Source organism: Heptranchias perlo, chromosome 2 (assembly GCF_035084215.1).
Source record: "Heptranchias perlo isolate sHepPer1 chromosome 2, sHepPer1.hap1, whole genome shotgun sequence".
NCBI lineage: Eukaryota > Metazoa > Chordata > Chondrichthyes > Hexanchiformes > Hexanchidae > Heptranchias > Heptranchias perlo.
Genome location: NC_090326.1, coordinates 137,036,593 through 137,056,843, shown reverse-complemented (window position 1 = coordinate 137,056,843; position 20,251 = coordinate 137,036,593). Strand labels below are relative to the sequence as shown.

The 20,251-nt window shown below is 44.6% G+C and overlaps 1 protein-coding gene across 2 annotated transcripts in view; it reads left to right on the top strand.

Annotated features, from left to right (window-relative positions):
- LOC137344474 (rho GTPase-activating protein 12-like) overlaps positions 1 to 20,251 on the top strand; it is a 232,881-nt gene that overhangs the window by 161,640 nt on the left and 50,990 nt on the right. For both annotated transcript variants that reach the window (XM_068007475.1, XM_068007467.1), the window contains 3 exons: positions 1,248 to 1,331; positions 1,528 to 1,589; positions 3,944 to 4,025. In XM_068007475.1, coding sequence (XP_067863576.1) covers positions 1,248 to 1,331; positions 1,528 to 1,589; positions 3,944 to 4,025 — 228 coding nt within the window. The remainder of the gene's footprint in view (positions 1 to 1,247; positions 1,332 to 1,527; positions 1,590 to 3,943; positions 4,026 to 20,251) is intronic.

Here is a 20,251-nt window from a genome sequence, read left to right as displayed (position 1 = left end):
GTGCTGTGTGACCGCCTGTCTGCATCAAATTGCGGAAGAGGAACTTTCTCCAACATTATATCAGCAAAGCTGAAGCTATCCTGTTCAGCTCCTGCTAAAACTTTTGCACCCTAGCACATGATTCCATCTCCCTCCTTAGACGCTTGCTAATACTGAACCCAACAATGTGCACCCTTAGTATCCTGCTTGACCCTAAGCTAAGCTTCAAACCCCACAATCTTGCCTCTGTAAACGCTGCCTATTTCCGCTTTTGCAACATTGTCCATCACTGCCTTGGAAATCCTTACCCACGACTTTGTCGCTTCCAGACTCGCGTGTTCCTGCCTCCGATTTCCATGTTAAGTGAACTATAATTCATCGAAAACTCTGCAACCCACATTTTAAGTCCTCTTTTATCATTTCAGTCCTCAGCACACTCCAATGGCTCTGATTATCCCAGTGGATCCTTGCCCTTGTCTACAAGTTCCTCCATAGCCTCTCACTCCCGACTTCTAAAACCTGCTCCACCTCTACATAACACATGCTCTCTGTTCCTCTTTTGTAGCCCACCCCCAACTTCCACATTTGGCCATTCATCTTATCAGCACTCTTTGGAATGCTTTACCTTGCTACCTTTCTCCCTTCCTTCAAAAGAATCCATATTTCTTTAGCTATGCTTTTGGTCATCTCCCTGAATCCTTCTCTCATCACTATTCAGTGACTGGCTTCACTATTACATTAACGGCAAGTTGCTGGTATAAGTGTGTTTGGAAATGATTTGCAGGCCATTTAGGCTGTAAGAAGGCTGGCAGTAGCAAAAGTATTATGAAACATTACCTGGACTACTTCAACTTTGAATTGGAACAGAGAAGAAAGACGCCTGGCTTATACTTGACCATTTTGGAGAGAGGTTGAAAGCAAGACTATCATGGTCATTTGAATATGACTGGTTGTTGGAATGACAAGAGATATGATTCTGGGCAGGAAAGAAGCTTGTTGATAAATAATTGTAGAGGATTGGCAGTTAACAGTTTTTGTCCTTTGCGTTGACTACCCTGGCTTCATCTTTAATATTAGCATGTTTCCACACCAATGATTACAATTTTGTGTGTATTCATACTTAGCAACCCTGACTTATTGTGACTGGATTTAGTTTAAAATTATTAGTTTGACATTGTTCATTAAGATTAAATGACTGACTATTTCTGGTTTGATGCTAATTGTATTTCTTTAAGAGTTATACTGTCACTTTTTTTTTGACTTTTTAGGAGCCTGCAACTAGTCCAAAGCTAATCCATGACAACAACAATGAGCCACCCTCGTCGCCAAAGTATCCACAGCCATCAACAACTGTTCGTATACATTCACTAGCAAAAAACGGCAACGCCTATTAAAATGAGCTAAATGTCAGCTGAAGGAAATTACATGATTGTTGTTTCTAGTGAATAGCCATGAATTGGTCTAACTAGAAATTATTTAATCAACTCTGTTCCTTATTGTTGTCTTGCCATAAAAAACAAACTTCTATTTATTTCACTAAATTTACAGGTCTCAGAAAAATATGGGTTACTTTATGTAACAAAGATCACTGAGAATGGCAAAAAAGTCAGGTGAGTACTTAAGACATGGGCAATTTGTTTGAAAATTCAAATAGTTTAGTGTTTATCCTTCTAAAGATGCTTTTCCGATGGTAAATATGACATCCCACTGAAAAATAATATGTTTCCAACTCGTTACGAGCCAATTTCCATTCTAACTCTTTAAATAAGGGTCTGTTTGCCACTTTCAGAACGGGATATTATTGAAAATGCATACACCTGCAGAATAAATTCTGGATTGGTCTAGTGCTAAATATTGCATATTGAAATTGAACAAGCATTTGAAACAAAAGTTGACAGTATTTTTGGAATAAACTAGATTTTTTTTTCATTTTATATATTAGAAATGTTGAAACAATGCCAAACCTGTAAATTTAGGCCACAAACACAAACTTTATTTGTACCCTGGATAAAATGCTTCCCAAGTCAATTTCAACTGCACTTCAGACTCTCAATTCCCTGGTCTTTGGGCCTCCATTCACCACAATACATCTGTAGCTATCGCTCTGCTCAGCCACTCCCACTCCTCCACCTTTGACATCCTTGTTCCCAGTAGAACCATTACTTTGTCCCATCCTGGTTCTTCACTCCTTCAAGTCCAAGGGGTATAGCCTTAAGTGTATCTGCGCACAACTCGTTTAGACATCCATCATCAGATCTCATCATTCTCCACTACCAACCATCACCTGTGTTGTCAGACTGCTTGTTCGACATCCAATCTTCGATGAGCCGCAATTTTCTCCAGTCAAACATTGGGAAGACTGACGCCATTATCTTCAGTTTCGTCACAAACTCCTTACCCTCGCCACTGATTCCATCTCTCTCACAGAACAGAACCAGACCGTTCGCAACCTCTGTGTACTATTTGACCACCACCTGAGCTTCTGACCCTATAATCCTCTCTTATCACAAAGATCACCTACTTCCACTTCTGTAACATTGCCCGGCTCCACCTTTGTCCATGCCTTTGTCACCGCCAGACTCAACTATTTCAATGCTCTCCTGGCTGACTTCCTAACCTCCGCGCGCTCTGTAAACTTTAGCTCATCCAAAACTTTGCTGCCTATATCCTTTCCTGCACCAAGTCCCACTTCCGTCACCCCTGTTCTTGCTGACCTACATGGATCTCAGTCCCCCAATGTCGCCAATTTAAAATTCTCATCTTCATGTTTAAATCCCTAAATCTGTAAATTCCTTCAGCCCTACAGTTTCCCCCCCGCCCCCCGAAGGCTGGTTGTCCGAGTGCAGATATGATGGGATGGATTGGAGGGGTACTGGGCATTGGAGGAAGATGGGACAAAAACACAGGCTGAAGTTGAGCTGTTGATGCAAATGAAGTTGAGGGGGGCAGGTGTTGTGGGTCATCTACCATTTTCTATAAAAGGAGTGAAATGCACAAAAATTCTGGGACTTTTCCATTAGCTATGTTCATTCACTTGAATTCTTAACTACAAAGCCAATTGGCACCACTTGGACATTATTTGTTGCTGCTGTTCAGTCCACAAAATAAAAGGACTTCATTGTGAATGACTAAATAATTCAGTTTAAATCAGCATCATTCTGAGAGCAAAGAATTCCTTGTCCTCTTGCGGTGTCAATCATTAGAAAAGACCGTACTTATTTTCTCTTAGCAGAAAGTCACCTGTGAGGATTTTAATTTATTCAGACAGAGGTACAAACTCAGGGTGGTTGACACAGAGTCCTAAGCCAAAGAAGGGGATAGAGATGTCTGTGCAGCTGCAGTGATAACAGGATGTTGGGCAGTGAACAGGAGCGAGACATATCAAGCTGGGCTGCGCAGATCCATTATTTTGGGTGGCTGTCGTTGCTGAAGCTGAGGCTGTATCATCCAGGGAGGGTAGGACCATGGGTGCAGGAGAGGTTGAAATGTAGTGTCTAGGAGGTTGAGAACTGTCACAGCAATTATATGCTACAGAATGTTTTTTTGGTAGAACTATAATTGTTTCCTTCAGTAAAAGAATCAATCAGAAGTGGTACAGACATGGTTCTGGGATTTGATTGGTCAAAAGGACAGTAGCCGCTGTTTCTGAAATGTGACTGAAGGGACACTACCACCATCACATATTCGTAATTGCAAAACTTTAATTATATAGGCAGATGGAATGGCTTTATACTGGAAATTGAAATATTGCAACTATTTGGAGATATTCACTATATTTGATTCTATGTAAATCTGCAACTCTTTGAATTAGACTGTATTATGTACATTAATTATGAGGAAATTCATTTTGAAGCTGCGCTTAGAATATTGATACAAGTTTAAATATATTATGCTATTTAAATATAATTTTGTAAGGACAATTCTGTGTATTTTAATGAATATCTTTTAACAAATTTAATTATAGGAAGAATTGGACATCATCTTGGACAGTGTTGCAAGGTTCATCTCTGCTATTTGCCAAAAATCAAGGCAGTGGAAGTGGCTGGGTAATAAATGTTTCTACTGTGTTTTATATTGCAGTACATACACTGTATCCTTCTACTGTAGTAATGATGTTCAGAGAAATTTTAGTACAATGTTTGTAAACTATTCAGATCACATTAGCCCAATAACAGCAATGGCAGTATGCATCAGCAATGTATTATATTATAAGCACATTAGATCTCCTATCATTCTCAGTCGTGGATTGTTCAAAAGCATAATAATGCAGGTGACTATATCCAATTTTAAAATTGATATATCTTATAGGCCATTTGGTGCATAAATATAAACAGATTGGTACATTGTATAATTGTTATTCATGCAAGTATTTTTCTTGAACCAATTGCAATTTTTAATCTATAAATTAAAAAAAAAGCTTTAAAATGTGCCACTACTGGTGCAGTGTCCCATTTGTTAAAAGGTGGATGCCATTAGGTTTTCATTACTTTGGATTGTACCCTGTGGGTCAGCCAGTTAAGCAATAATTAATTGCAGTTAATTAATATTTTCTGGCATTCTCACTCACACTCCTGAAATATACATTATTATGTGGTCTTTTATACAAGTATATTAAATCTAGTAATGTTGACTTATATTTATTGTATGTATATGTAATTAGGATTAAGGCAGCATTTAAAATACGATGAGAAACAAGCTTTACGTTATAAAAGGTAATCAAACCATTTTAATTGTATAAGTTACTGGTACCGACATTGAGCTAGTGCTGGTCTTTTGTTTTGTCATACCAGTGCAGAGGGTTACTTATTTTGGTGGGTGACTTTTACAGTGCACTTAAGGGCTGACAGCATTCCTTTTATTTGCTTATTATATTTTTTCTATTTGCATTGGTGCAGAGCGGTAGTGGGAATAGTAAATAATACAAAAGAATGTTTGATAACATCTTTCATAAGTAAGAACATGGTAAATTCTTTACTATTTCAGATCTGTTAACTGTATATGGTCTACCTGCACTTTTAAAAATGTTCCGATGTTTACTAAATAATGTGTTTACACATTTAGATTTACCCTTATACTTAATCTAAATGATCAATATTGATCAAGAGTTAACCAGTACCATTACAAAACAGGTTGACAGTCATTCATATCATTGCTGTTTGTGGGATGTTGCTGGTACAGAATGCACAGGGCACCTATCTACATAACAATAGTCACTGCATTCCTAAAATAGTTCATTACATGGTGTTTTGAAACATTTTAATGACATAAAAATGCAAGTTTTTTTTGAAAGATGAACAGTACAGTTACATCACCATCGTTTCTTATATGCCACCAATATATATATATTTTTAAATGTAGCCTTGTCCCATTATGTTTTGAAGAAATTCAGCTTATATAATTGCATCTTCAGATCAATCTGTAAAAATCTAGAATGTGAAATGTTAAAGAAGAAAATTGCTGTCAACTAGTATGAATAAGTGTGTGGTCTATTTTCTCTTCACTAGTCTACTCGGGAGTTTTTGCAATTACTTTCAGACTTAACATACCAGCACTAGTACTAGAAAGAAACTGAAAGAGGGATCCCCTGAGTTTATATCTGTAAGGAAGAATGCAGGACATAGCAGAAAGATGTAGACAGGTGGAAGCTGCAATTCAACGCAGAGAAATATAAAATATTATATTTTGGGGAAAAAGAATATTGAAAGGAAGTGTACCTTAAATTGTAAGACTCAGCTAAATAAAGGATCAGAGATCTAGGGATGCAGATGCATAGACATTTAAAGGTGCAAGTGCAAGTTAAAAGGCCATAAAAAGGCAAATGAGAGTCTGGGTTTTACACATAGCAACATTGGATATTACATAGAATTTACAGCACAGAAACAGGCCATTCAGCCCAACTGGTCCATGCCAATGATTATGCTCCACATGAGCCTCCTCCCACCCTACTTCATCTAACCCTATCAGCATATAGCTTTCTCCTTCATGTACTTATCTAGCTGTCCCTTAAATGCATCTATGCTATTCGCCTCAACTACTCCATGTGGTAGCAAGTTCCATATTCTAACCACTCTCTGGGTAATGACTTTTCTCCTGAATTCCTTATTGGATTCATTAGTGACTATCTTATTTATGTCCTCTAGTTTTAGACTCCCCCACAAGTGGCAATATCTTCTTTACGTTTACCCTATCAAACCCTTTCATAATGTTAAAGACCTCTATTAGGTCACCCCTCAGCCTTCTCTTTTCTAGAGAATCTGTTCAGTCTTTCCTGATAGTTATAACCACTCAGATCTGGTATCATCCTTTAAATATTTTTTGCACCTACCCCGGTACCTCTATGTCCTCTTTGTAATATGGAGACCATAGCTGTGCAGAGTACTCTTAAGTGTGGTCTAACCAAGGTTCTATACAAGTTTAACATAACTTCTCTGCTTTTCAATAAGAGCAAGGAACTGATATCTGTACAAAGCAGAGATTAGGGCACAGTTGAAGTACTGCATGCAGTTCTGGAGCATTTCATTCAGGAAGAATATTAGAGGTATGGAAAGGGTACAGTGAAAATTCATTAGAATGATAGCAGAACAGCTTATAGTAATGAAAGAAGACTTGAAAAATCAGTGAGATCTTATTGAGGTTATCAAAATTATGTCTGGTGGGGACAAACTTAAATGCTGTTAGAATTAACCATATCTTATTGTGTTTAATGGCCACAAATTTCTTTAGCGCCTCTCACTCATACCAGAAGGGATTGCTTCCAACATGTTACTGAAAGATTGTATCTACTGCAAGGGTGGACCTGGTCAGTCAGGGGATCCTGTCTTGATACCCGAGTTCTTCCATTTCTGACTATTCAATCTCTAAATGACACAAAAAAGATTTTGTACAGACAGATGCCACTCATCAGGCTAGCAGAAAGTCCTGTTCACTGGAAGGAATTCCATCAGAGCTAGTTGACTGGTGTTATCCATTTACAAGCCAAGTCTCAACTTACCATCAGTGTCAGAGGAGTTTCCATTAGCACCAGTTGAACAAAGAAGAAAAGACTTCACCATAGGATGGTGTGAACTGCAATGGTGCCAATATGTATCTTCTAAATATTGTTGCAAATCATCATCCTGGAGGAAGCATGCATTGCCAACTGACTTAAACTGTTGCTTACTGAGGCTTGACACAATGGGCTCGATATTGCCAGGGCTGTGGGTTCGCAGCGGGGGGGCGAAATCAGTCTGCCTCGCGCGCGATCGCAGCCTAATTTGGATCCACTTACCTGGTCTTCCGGGTTCCCCACTGCTGAGCTGCGCATCGGGCGGACTGCGCATGCGCAGTAAGGTCTGTCAGCTGGAGGAGCTCTATTTAAAGGGGCAGTCCTCCACTGACACATGCTGCAACAAATAGGAAAAAATATAGCATGGAGCAGCCCAGGGGGAAGGCTGCTCCCAGTTTAATGATGCCTCACTCCAGGTATCATTAGATGGGGTGAGGAGGAGGGGGAGGACAGAGATCTTCCCCCCCGGCCGTCGGGAGGAAGCGGCCTGCCTCTGCCACCAGGAAGGCCTGGCTCGAGGTGGCAGAGGAGGTCACCTGCACCACCAACATATCGCCCACCTGCATACAGTGCAGGAGGCGCTGCAATGACCTAAGTAGGTCAGCCAAAGGGAGTACACTTACTCATTCCCTTACACTCCGTCTGCCACATCACCGCCCCCACCCCACATCTCCTTCTGCACTGCCAACACTACTCTGTCACATCACCCCTCACACCCACTCAAACCTCATCCTCATCTTACCTGCACATACTCACCTCGCCAGTACTCATCCTGCCACTACCACTCAACCCAATCCTCATACAATCTCATGGCTCCATCTCATACTCACCCTCTCATGCATCTCTTTCACGGTCAGCCGCACTCAACCTGCCACTACCTGTGCTGCAGCCACAGGGCATGCATCACATATGTGCAGTAGGCAGCGTAAGGCAAACGTGTCATGAGCATGAAGGGGATGCACAAGGGTGTTTGAGGGTTTGTCATGGTTTTTACTTCTATTGATTTCTGACCAACTCACATCACATTATATTGGCACCGCTACTGCCATGTCTTTGCGAATCTTGTCTGATTTGTGCAATAATGCCCTTTCCTGAGGATCACAATGAAGACCCACACCTGATGCCACCCATTGTGTCACTGCAGAGTGGGTGTAGGTGTATTTGCAGGGCTCTTTTGTGCAGACAACTGAGAGACGTCGGCGATGACCCCGGTGGCACCCTGGAAGGATGCGGAGGAGAAGTTGTTGAGGGCAGTGGTGACTTTTGACAGCAACAGGTAAGAAGATGGTGCTCGGGCCAGCCGGGAGCAGCTCGGCATGAAGGAGGCTGCAGATGTCCACGATTACATGTCGAGTGACTCTGAGCCTCCGTGTGCACTGCTGCTCAGAGAGGTCCAGGAAGCTGAGCCTCGGTCTGTGGACCCTGTGGCGAGGGTAGTGCCCCCTGCGACGCATCTCTCTCTGTGGTTGCCCTCCCTCCTGCTGTGCAGGTGAATGTGTCACAGCACTGTGTTGTGGAGCTCCACGTGTCAGAGGTGGACGGCGTGGCCGGCGAGGCTGGTGATGCTGTTCGCCCTCCGAGAAGGTCATGACTGCAGTTATGGCGGCCCCCATCCGGAAGATGTACATCTGAGGGGGTCCGCAAGGTAGGTACATGTCTCTGGACCCCGGGGTAAGTGTGCAAGTTGGTGAATTTGATTGTCAGGAGGAGGGTGGTGGAGGCCAAACTTTGTCCCAAGTGACAGAGTGGCCTCCTGCAATGAGGCCACTCCCCCCCCCCCCCCTGCCCAACCCCTCCACCTGTCAAATGGACCTTTGCAGCTGCCACAGGCTGATAGCTGCAACACGTCCATTTCAACTGGGAGTGTTTCCCCCAGTATGGGAAACAGTCCCAGTTGTTTCTAAAATCCCACCCCTCCTGACATATTCCCTTAATCAGGTCTGTTAATGACCTGAAATACCAAGATAAATATTGTTAAGTGGCACCCTGCCGGCTTTAATTGCCTGCGGGAGTCCCACATGCGGGGGCTGCGCGCGCACGTCGGCGCGTCTGTGGGGAACCCGGAAGTGGCGGGTTGGAACCGGGCTCCCGACCCACTCCAGGATTCCCCGATTTTCGGAGCCACCCCGCCAGGAACGCACCCATAGCGGGTGCTAAAATGGAGCCCAGTGACTTCTGACTGGTGAGGAACACCTGGTGCTGAACAGAACAGAGCGGTATTCAGAAACTTTTCAAAGAATTAGACCCAAAACATCCAAGGGGATGGGGTTCCTCATCTATGCACTATTTTAGGTTCTCCAACTGGACACCTTTAATCCACTCACTCCTCCTTAGTCTATCTCTTCAATTCCTTGAGACGTAGAGAGGCAGTGGTTCCCCTATAATTCCAGTCAGATGGGAGTTGACCCATATTACAATTTTTGTGAAAATTTATATTCTTGGAGTTCTGGTGCTTTTTTGATTTTTTTTCTTCTTTAAATCAATATTTTATTGAGTCATGCAGTATGTATACATCACTAGGGCATGGTACCTTGCTGATAACTTGGTATTTATACATTCACACGTTGAGGGTTTTTTAGAAGCACATTGGGGTAGCACCATGTATCAATAGAGGTGAAGTTGTTCCCTGGCAAGTTGGATAAGGGGACAAACTCGGCACAGTGCTTCTTAAAAACTTTTTCATTCCTTTTTTATTCATTATTTAATATAATCTGGGAATGTTTTTAAAATTCTGAAGAGACTAGAAGATAATGTGCATCCTGATAAGCTGCGTCATGCCTCGCACACAAGACCTATGGCATTGGCACTGAACTCCTAATTCTGTGGGAGAAGTTTTTGTGGCTGTGCTTTATGTGTGTGCTGCCCACATTACAGGCAAGAAAATTATTTAGATAAATGAAAATTGGTCCCACAACAAATTCCCTGTGGTCTTCTACAGTGTAGCACCTCATAAGGAATGTGCTAACCAGAACTGTTCTGATAATTATTAGGGCCGACTGGAAACAAGTTTAAAATCAAAGCTAATTCACAGAAAACCGCTTTGACTGAAGCCTGCACTTATGAGACTGGTAACACTTCTACAAGACCAAGATATTTTTGTCGTAGTCTTGCTATCAGTTTCAGTCAATCCAGGACCTGAGGTTAATTAGCCCTGCATTGAGGTTGATTTGAGATAGTTTGGGCACCAGATACTTAAACATGTTTTCCACAAACACAGGGGTTATCACTGAATGTCACTCAACCAATGCATCTTTGGAAGACTCATCCCTAAAGCAATCTCTGTATCGTCTTATCTTCCACCTGACTTGAAGCTGGATGAATACTGTTTAGTGTAGCCAGCACTCTCTAAGCGTGGGGTAACAACATTTGGATATTTCTATAGTTAAGAAACCTTCTAGCAAATGAAGCAGACTTCATTCCTGTGGAAGCTATGAAACATCAGAAGATAGCGTAAGCAAATGTTGCAACAGTAACCAAGAAGAATTAGTGACATTCAAAACAAATCTTAAAAACAGGCACACGCATCAAGGTTGAGGATGAATTGTTGGAGATGTTCACCTAACGAGTGTTGAATTGCAGAAAACCAGTAGCAAGCAGCAGAAAAAAATATGAAGTCGCCATAATGCACAAAGGTCAGTTTGGCAAGGCAAAAAACAGGCATCAAAATGCATATCTCAAAGTTTGATAGCCTAGTTTTTAGGCGGTGTGCTTTTGGATCAAATAGCCTGGAGGCCTCCCAGTGCTCATTTAATAGGGTGCTTGGTGAATGAGGTGGCTGTTTACTCAGAGGAGACTCAAGACCCACAAAGCCTCTGTTTAATTCTCTTCATGGCCTCGCCTCTCCCTATCTCTGTAACATCCTCCAGCTCTGAACCCCCACCCAACCACCAATCCATGTCCCCGTTGCTCTGTCTTTGGCCTCTTGCATCCACACCCTCTAGCACCACACCACTGGGGCTATGCCTTCAGCCACTTAAGCTCCACATTCTGGAATTGTCTCCTTAAAACCCACCTCTTTGACCAGGTTTTGTCTCAGCCTTCCTAATTTCTTGATTATGCCCCTGTGAAGTGCCTTGGGACATTTTTCTATCGTAAAGGCATCACATAAATAGAAGTTGTTGTTATCAAGAGCATTGGGTAAGTTCATTCATAATCAGACTATCTAATTAGGCACAGGTGCAGCTCAAGTTTGTCCAGTCACTCGAAATCTCATCCAAACCAGTCTGAATAACACAGTGCAGACAGCAAAGCTGTTGCAGCAATCACCTGTGAATTTTCTAGAAATAGGTGGCAAATAAGAGATCATACTGCACTATTAAAATCACAAGCTTTCGGAGATTATCCTCTTCGTCAGGTGACCTGACGAAGGGGATAATCTCCGAAAGCTTGTGATTTTAAAATAAATTTGTTGGACTATAACCTGGTGTTGTAAGATTCCTTACATTTGTCCACCCCAGTCCATCACCGGCATCTCCACATCTTGACATTAATCGAGGAGGAACAAGGAGGTGGACGGATCCTGTGGGACAAGGCCTACCCACTGAAGCCGTGGCTGACGACACTATTCCACATCATCAACAACGTGGCTTCCTGGAGGAAGGCACAGTGGCAGCGGCCAGAGAGCAGCTAGTGGCTCAGGTGTTTGGACAATGATATTCCTCCCCTCCCCTCCCCCCCCCCCCCCCCCCCCGAAGTTCCTTCAGTGGAATGGAGGTGGACCAGGAAATCCAGAACAATTTCTCTGTGGAATGATCTCACAAAGGAGGACAGGGAGAATTGAAACAATAAACAATTGAACTTTTATTCAGTGCAATAACCAACAGTCAACAAACACCATCAGTGTAAAAGCAGATGATAACAAAAAAGGTGTAAACTTCATGCTGCATCAACTCCTTCAAAAAGGGGATTCCTCCACCACTATGTGCACGCTCCCGTGTGTTATGAGCCAACGTTCCTTGAGGGGGGAAACAAGGAAACGGTGGGTTGATGGGTTGCTTTGTATGAGATAGAGGTGTCAACCTGACCGGCTTCTTTTCAATTGTAAACAATTTTACAACACCAAGTTATAGTCCAGCAATTTTATTTTAAATTCACAAGCTTTCGGAGGCTACCTCCTTCCTCAGGTGAACGATGTGGAGATCACATCTTGAAAGATCACATCTTGAAAGCACCTAACATTCCCCCACATCATTCACCTGAGGAAGGAGGTAGCCTCCGAAAGCTTGTGAATTTAAAATAAAATTGCTGGACTATAACTTGGTGTTGTAAAATTGTTTACAATTGTCAACCCCAGTCCATCACCGGCATCTCCACATCATGGCTTCTTTTCAGGCATTGGAATATTTTCTCCAGAGACTGAAGCTGTCAAATTCATCAACTGGCCACTCTGAAAGGGGTGTCTCCCAAAGCAACAGACCTTTATGACTCACTTTTGGATTCTGTCTTTAGCAAACAAAAGATCACATCTTGAAAGCACCTAACATTCCCCCACTGACGGTCAACTCCTTTGCATCTCAAGCCATTCTTTAAAAAACAATTAAAGAGACATACAACTTTTGGTTTTCTAATACTTATAGTAGAATTGTGTGTTCTGAATGGAAACCCTGAGACTCTTCCAGCAATTTGTTGCGCAAATATAGTGCAATTAAATAGAGACCTAAAATCTCCGATTAATGGCGTTCTCAACAAACATCCCGTTCCAGCAAATTCAGGCCCTGTAAAGAACAGCATGTTTCATCTGTTAAATGCCATTTCTGCAAACATAATAAGCAGTTGTGTAATTGGTGTAACAATATAATTTTATACACTTTTGTGAACAGAATCTTAATTTTTTTTAAACACAGTCACAATTACTAATTTGCACAATTCATCACTCTTCCCATTATCTGCTTATGAGTTAGTAGCTAGTATACTGAACATCCACAACGCCACGCTGAAAGCATCAAACCGGTATCACGTTATATAATCTCATTACTGATTTCTGAAATATTGTGCTTTGTTTTGTTTAACTTTAAAAAAGAAAAATGACACCATAAAATCATGCTGCATAATATATAGCTATATGTGCATCACAGCTGGTGATTTTACTCAGTGCAAACATGTTCATAAATAACTTTACCTGCCCCATTTATCCTGTATATAGGTGTTTATTACCACAAACTTGGCAGCTCCAATGTCAATATAGTTTAAATATATTCAAGCCAAAATTTTGCTGAACATTTTAGAGATAGTTTCAACAGTATAGTTTATTCAAGAAGTTGTCATCTTACCTAGAGAGAGAAAGACAATGGTTTTTGCCTTTTGTTGTTTTTGGGAGAGGTTAAAAGCATTGGTAGGCACAGTTCAATTGAGGAATCGTTATACGTGCCAACTTACTCCTAGAAGCCTTACTAAGACCTGACATTGAGAAAAAAGGCTTCAAGGCTTGTTATCGAGAAAGGACTGGATTTCTAATATTGGGCTCAGATTAGAGGTCATCTTCTCTGAGATACTATATATAACCATTTTACTTTTACAAACTAATGTACTTCACCGTGAAATATTCTCATTGTAAGGATAATTTTGTGGGAATTTAAGAGGTAGATTTTTTTTATTCGTTCATGGGATGTGGGCGTCGCTGGCGAGGCCAGCATTTATTGCCCATCCCTAATTGCCCTTGAGAAGGTGGTGATGAGCCGCCTTCTTGAACCGCTGCAGTTCGTGTGGTGAAGGTTCTCCCACAGTACTGTTAGGAAGGGAGTTCCAGGATTTTGACCCAGCGACGATGAAGGAATGGCGATATATTTCCAAGTCGGGATGGTGTGTGACTTGGAGGGGAACGTGCAGGTGGTGTTGTTCCCATGTACCTGCTGCTCTTGTCCTTCTAGGTGGTAGAGGTTGCGGATTTGGGAGGTGCTGTCGAAGAAGCCTTGGCGAGTTGCCGCTGTGCATCCTGTGGATGGTACACACTGCAGCCACTGTGCGCCGGTGGTGAAGGGAGTAGTGAATGTTTAGGGTGGTGGATGGGGTGCCAATCAAGCGGGCTGGTTTGTCCTGGATTGTGTCGAGCTTCTTGAATGTTGTTGGAGCTGCACTCATCCAGGCAAGTGGAGAGCATTCCATCACACTCCTGACTTGTGCCTTGTAGATGGTGGAAAGGCTTTGGGGAGTCGGGAGGTGAGTCACTCGCCGCAGAATACCCAGCCTCTGACCTGCTCTTGTGGCCATAGTATTTATATGGCTGGTCCAATTAAGTTTCTGGTCAATGGTGACCCCCAGGATGTTGATGGTGGAGGATTCGGCGATGGTAATGCCGTTGAATGTCAAGGGGAAGTGGTTCGACTCTCTCTTGTTGGAGATGGTCATTGCCTGGCACTTGTCTGGTGCGAATGTTACTTGCCACTTATGAGCCCAAGCCTGGATGTTGTCCAAGTCTTGCTGCATGCGGGCTTGGACTGCTTCATTGTCTGAGGGGTTGCGAATGGAACTGAACACTGTGCAATCATCTGCGAACATCCCCATTTCTGACCTTATGATGGAGGGAAGGTCATTGATGAAGCAGCTGAAGATGGTTGGGCCAAGGACACTGCCTTGAGGAACTCCTGCAGCAATGACCTGGGGCTGAGATGATTGGCCTCCAACAACCACTACCATCTTCCTTTGTGCTAGGTATGACTCCAGCCACTGGAGAGTTTTCCCCCTGATTCCCATTGACTTCAATTTTACTAGGGCTCCTTGGTGCCACACTCTGCCAAATGCCTTGATGTCAAGGGCAGTCACTCTCACCTCACCTCTGGAATTCAGCTCTTTTGTCCATGTTTGGACCAAGGCTGTAATGAGGTCTGGAGCCGAGTGGTCCTGGCGGAACCCAAACTGAGCATCAGTGAGCAGGTTATTGGTGAGTAAGCGCCGCTTGATAGCACTGTCGACGACACCTTCCATCACTTTGCTGATGATAGAGAGTAGACTGATGGGGCGGTAATTGGCCGGATTGGATTTGTCCTGCTTTTTGTGAACAGGACATACCTGGGCAATTTTCCACATTGTCGGGTAGATGCCAGTGTTGTAGCTGTACTGGAACAGCTTGGCTAGAGGCGCAGCTAGTTCTGGAGCACAAGTCTTCAGCATTACAGCCGGGATGTTGTCGGGGCCCATAGCTTTTGCTGTATCCAGTGCACTCAGCCGTTTCCTGATATCAAGTGGTGTGAATCGAATTGGCTGAAGACTGGCTTCTGTGATGGTGGGGATGTCGGGAGGAGGCCAAGATGTATCATCCACTCGGCACTTCTGGCTGAAGATGTTTGCAAACGCTTTAGCCTTGTCTTTTGCACTCGTGCTGGACTCCGCCATCATTGAGGATGGGGATGTTTGCAGAGCCTTCTCCTCCCGTTAGTTGATTAATTGTCCACCACCATTCACGACCGGATGTGGCAGGACTGCAGAGCTTTGCTCTGATCCGTTGGTTGTAGAATCGCTTAGCTCTGTCTATAGCATGTTGCTTCCGCTGTTTAGCATGCATGTAGTCCTGAGTTGTAGCTTCACCAGGTTGGCACCTCATTTTTCGGTACGCCTGGTGCTGCTCCTGGCATGCTCTTTTACACTCCTCCTTGAACCAGGGTTGATCCCCTGGCTTGTTGGTAATGGTAGAGTGAGGAATATGCCGGGCCGTGAGGTTACAGATTGTGCTGGAATACAATTCTGCTGCTGCTGATGGCCCACAGCACCTCATGGATGCCCAGTTTTGAGCTGCTAGATCTGTTCTGAATCTATCCCATTTAGCACGGTGGTAGTGCCACACAACACGTTGGATGGTGTCCTCAGTGCGAAGACGGGACTATATCTCCACGAGGACTGTGCGGTGGTCACTCCTACCAATACTGTCATGGACAGATGCATTTGTGACAGGTAGATCGGTGAGGACGAGATCAAGTAAGTTTTTCCCTCATGTTGGTTCACTCACCACCCGCTCAGGCCCAGTCTAGCAGCTGTGTCCTTTAGGACTCGGCCAGCTCAGGCAGTAGCGGTGCTACTGAGCCACTCTTGGTGGTGGACATTGAAGTCCCCCACCCAGAGTACATTCTGTGCCCTTGCCACCCTCAGTGCTTCCTCCAAGTGGTGTTCAACATGGAGGAGGACTGATTCATCAGCCGAGGGAGGGCGGTAGGTGGTAATCAGCAGGAGGTTTCTTTGCCCATGTTTGACCTGATGCCATGAGATTTTATGGGGTCCAGAGTCAATGTTGAGGACTCCCAGGGCCACTCCCTCCTGACTGTATATCACTGTACCTGCACCTCAGGGATGGTGATGGAAGAGTCTGGGACATTGGCTGAAAGGTATGATTCTGTGAGTATGGCTATGTCAGGCTGTTGCTTGACTAGTCTGTGGGACAGCTGTCCCAATTTTGGCACAAGTCCCCAGATGTTAGTGAGGAGGACTTTGCAGGGTCGACTGGGCTTGGTTTGCCTTTGTCGTGTCCGGTGCCGAGTGGTCCGATGCCGGGTGGTCCATCCGGTTTTATTCTTATTGTGACTTTTTGTAGCGAGATTGTACAACTGAGTGGCTTGCTAGGCCATTTCAGAGGACAATTAAGAATCAAGCACAATGCTGTGGGTCTGGAGTCACATTTCGGCCAGACCTGGTAAGGACGGCAGGTTTCCTTCCCTAAAGGACATTAGTGAACCAGATGGGTTTTTACGACAATCCGATAGTTTCATGGCCACCATTAGTGATACTAGTATTTTAATTCCAGATTTTATTGAATTAATTGAATTTAAATTCGCCAGCTGCCGTCGCGGGATTTGAACTCATGACTCGGGATTATTAGTCCAGGCCTCTGGATTACTAGCCCGTTAACATAACCACTCTGCTACCGTACCTACTTTTGCCACAATAGTGAACAGTTTACTTAAAAGACTGAGTTTGTGTTTGAAATATATACTTTTTTGAAAAGACAAACATAACTGGAGGGACAGTATTTTCAATATAAAGTGCTCCCCCATATAATTGTGGGGAAGCATTGTCAATATAAGGTACTCTCCCATATAATTGCTGTGATGTGGAGATGCCGGTGATGGACTGGGGAGGACAAATGTAAGGAGTCTTACAACACCAGGTCATAGTCCAACAGCTTTATTTGAAATCACAAGCTTTCGGAGTTTTCCTCCTTCGTCAGGTGAGTGTAGGAGGATTCCATAAAGGTACAGCATATATAGTCAGAGAACAATACCTGGTGATTACAGATAATCTTTCCAACTGCCCGTTATCTCACCTCGGCAGAGATATAATCAAAGCAATCAAAGGAATGGTGTTCAGACAGAGAAACATTACATACAAGACTACTGAATACACAATCTGTCAGAACACAAAGACAGAGAGAGAGACCCCCGAAAGGCAGAGAAAGAGAAAGAATGACCTGTTGTATTAAAAACAGATAACCTTTTTTCGTTGGTGGGGTTACATGTAGCGTGACATGAACCCAAGATCCCGGTTGAGGCCCTCCTCATGGGTGCGGAAATTGGCTATCAATTTCTGCTCGACGATTTTGCGTTGTCGTGTGTCTCGAAGGCCGCCTTGGAGAACGCTTACCCGAAGATCGGAGGCTGAATGTCCTTGACTGCTGAAGTGTTCCCCAACTGGGAGGGAACCCTCCTGTCTGGCGATTGTTGAGCGGTGTCCGTTCATCCATTGTCGCAGTGTCTGCATGGTCTTGCCTGGTCCTTTCCTGCAACGTATGAAGTAGACAACGTTGGCCGAGTCGCAGGAGTATGAACCATGTACCTGGTGGGTGGTGTCCTCTCGTGTGATGGTGGTGTCTGTGTCGATGATCTGGCATGTCTTGCAGAGGTTGCCGTGGCAGGGTTGTGTGGTTCGTGGTCGCTGTTATCCTGAAAGCTGGGTAATTTGCTGCGAACGATGGTCTGTTTGAGGTTGGGTGGCTGTTTGAAGGCGAGTAGTGGAGGCGTGGGGATGGCCTTAGTGAGGTGTTCGTCGTCATCGATGACATGTTGAAGGCTGCGAAGAACATGGCCTAGTTTCTCCGCTCCGGGGAAGTACTGGACGACGAAGGGTACTCTGTTGGTTGTGTCCCGTGTTTGTCTTCTGAGGAGGTCTATGCGATTTTTCGCTGTGGCCCGTCGGAACTGTCGATCGACGAGTCGAGCGTCATATCCCGTTCTTACGAGGGCGTCTTTCAGCGTCTGTAGGTGTCCATCGTGTTCCTCCTCGTCTGAGCAGATCCTGTGTATTCGCAGGGCTTGTCCATAGGGGATGGCCTCTTTGACGTGGTTAGGGTGGAAGCTGGAAAAGTGGAGCATCGTGAGGTTGTCCGTGGGCTTGCGGTAGAGTGAGGTGCTGAGGTGTCCGTCTTTGATGGAGATTCATGTATCCAAGAATGAAACCGATTCTGAGGAGTAGTCCATGGTGAGTTTGATGGTGGGATGGAACTTGTTGATGTTATCGTGTAGTCTCTTCAGTGATTCTTCGCCGTGGGTCCATAGGAAGAAAATGTCGTCGATGTATCTGGTGTATAGCGTTGGTTGGAGGTCCTGTGCAGTGAAGAAGTCGTGCTCAAACTTGTGCATGAAAATGTTGGCGTATTGGGGTGCAAATTTGGTCCCCATGGCTGTTCCGTGTGTTTGGGTAAAGAACTGGTTATCGAAGGTGAAGACATTGTGATCCAGGATGAAGCGGATGAGTTGTAGGATGGCGTCTGGAGGTTGGCTGTTGTTGGTGTTGAGTACTGAGGCTGTTACAGCGATGCCGTCATCATGGGGGATACTGGTGTCGAGTGCTGAGACGTCCATCGTGGTGAGAAGTGTTCCTGGTTCAACTGGTCCGTGTGTCCAACACACCCGGACGTCCTATCGTATCAGGCAACGGAACTCTGTGTGAGAACCTGTCTGGATACGTGGAGGGCATCCTGAAACCCATCGTATAGGGAACCCCCAGCTTCTGTCGCGACACTACAGACTTCCTACAAAAACTCAGCACCCACGGACCAGTTGAACCAGGAACACTTCTCACCACGATGGACGTCTCGGCACTTGACACCAGTATCCCCCACGATGACAGCATCGCTGCAACAGTCTCAGTACTCAACACCAACAACAGCCAATCTCCAGACGCCATCCTACAACTCATCCGCTTCATCCTGGATCACAATGTCTTCACCTTCGATAACCAGTTCTTTACCCAAACACACGGAACAGCCATGGGGACCAAATTCGCACCCCACTACGCCACCATTTTCATGCACAAGTTCGAGCACGACTTCTTCACTGCACAGGACCTCCAACCAACGTTATACACCAGATACATCGACGACATTTTCTTCCTATGGACCCACGGCGAAGAATCACTGAAGAGACTACACGTTAACATCAACAAGTTCCATCCCACCATCAAACTCACCATGGACTACTCCTCAGAATCGGTTTCATTCTTGGACACACGAATCTCCATCAAAGACAGGCACCTCAGCACCTCACTTTACCGCAAGCCCACGGACAACCTCACGATGCTCCACTTTTCCAGCTTCCACCCTAACCACGTCAAAGAGGCCATCCCCTATTGACAGGCCCTGCGAATACACAGGATCTGCTCAGACGAGGAGGAACGCGACGGACACCTACAGACGCTGAAAGACACCCTCGTAAGAACGGGATATGACGCTCGACTCGTCGATCGACAGTTCCGACGGGCCACAGCGAAAAATCGCATAGACCTCCTCAGAAGACAAACACGGGACACAACCAACAGAGTACCCTTCATCGTCCAGTACTTCCCCAGAGCGGAGAAACTACGCCATGTTCTTCGCAGCCTTCAACATGTCATCGATGACGACGAACACCTCGCTAAGGCCATCCCCACGTCTCCACTACTCGCCTTCAAACAGCCACCCAACCTCAAACAGACCATCGATCGCAGCAAATTACCTAGCTTTCAGGAGAACAGCGTCCACGACACCACACAACCCTGCCACGGCAACCTCTGCAAGACATGCCAGATCATCGACACAGATACCACCATCACACGAGAGGACACCACCCACCAGGTGCATGGTTCATACTCCTGTGATTCGGCCAACGTTGTCTACCTCATACGTTGCAGGAAAGGATGCCCCAGAGCATGGTACATCGGCAAGACCATGCAGACACTGCGACAACGGATGAACGGACACCGCGCAACAATCGCCAGACAGGAGGGTTCCCTCCCAGTCGGGGAACACTTCAGCAGTCAAAGGACATTCAG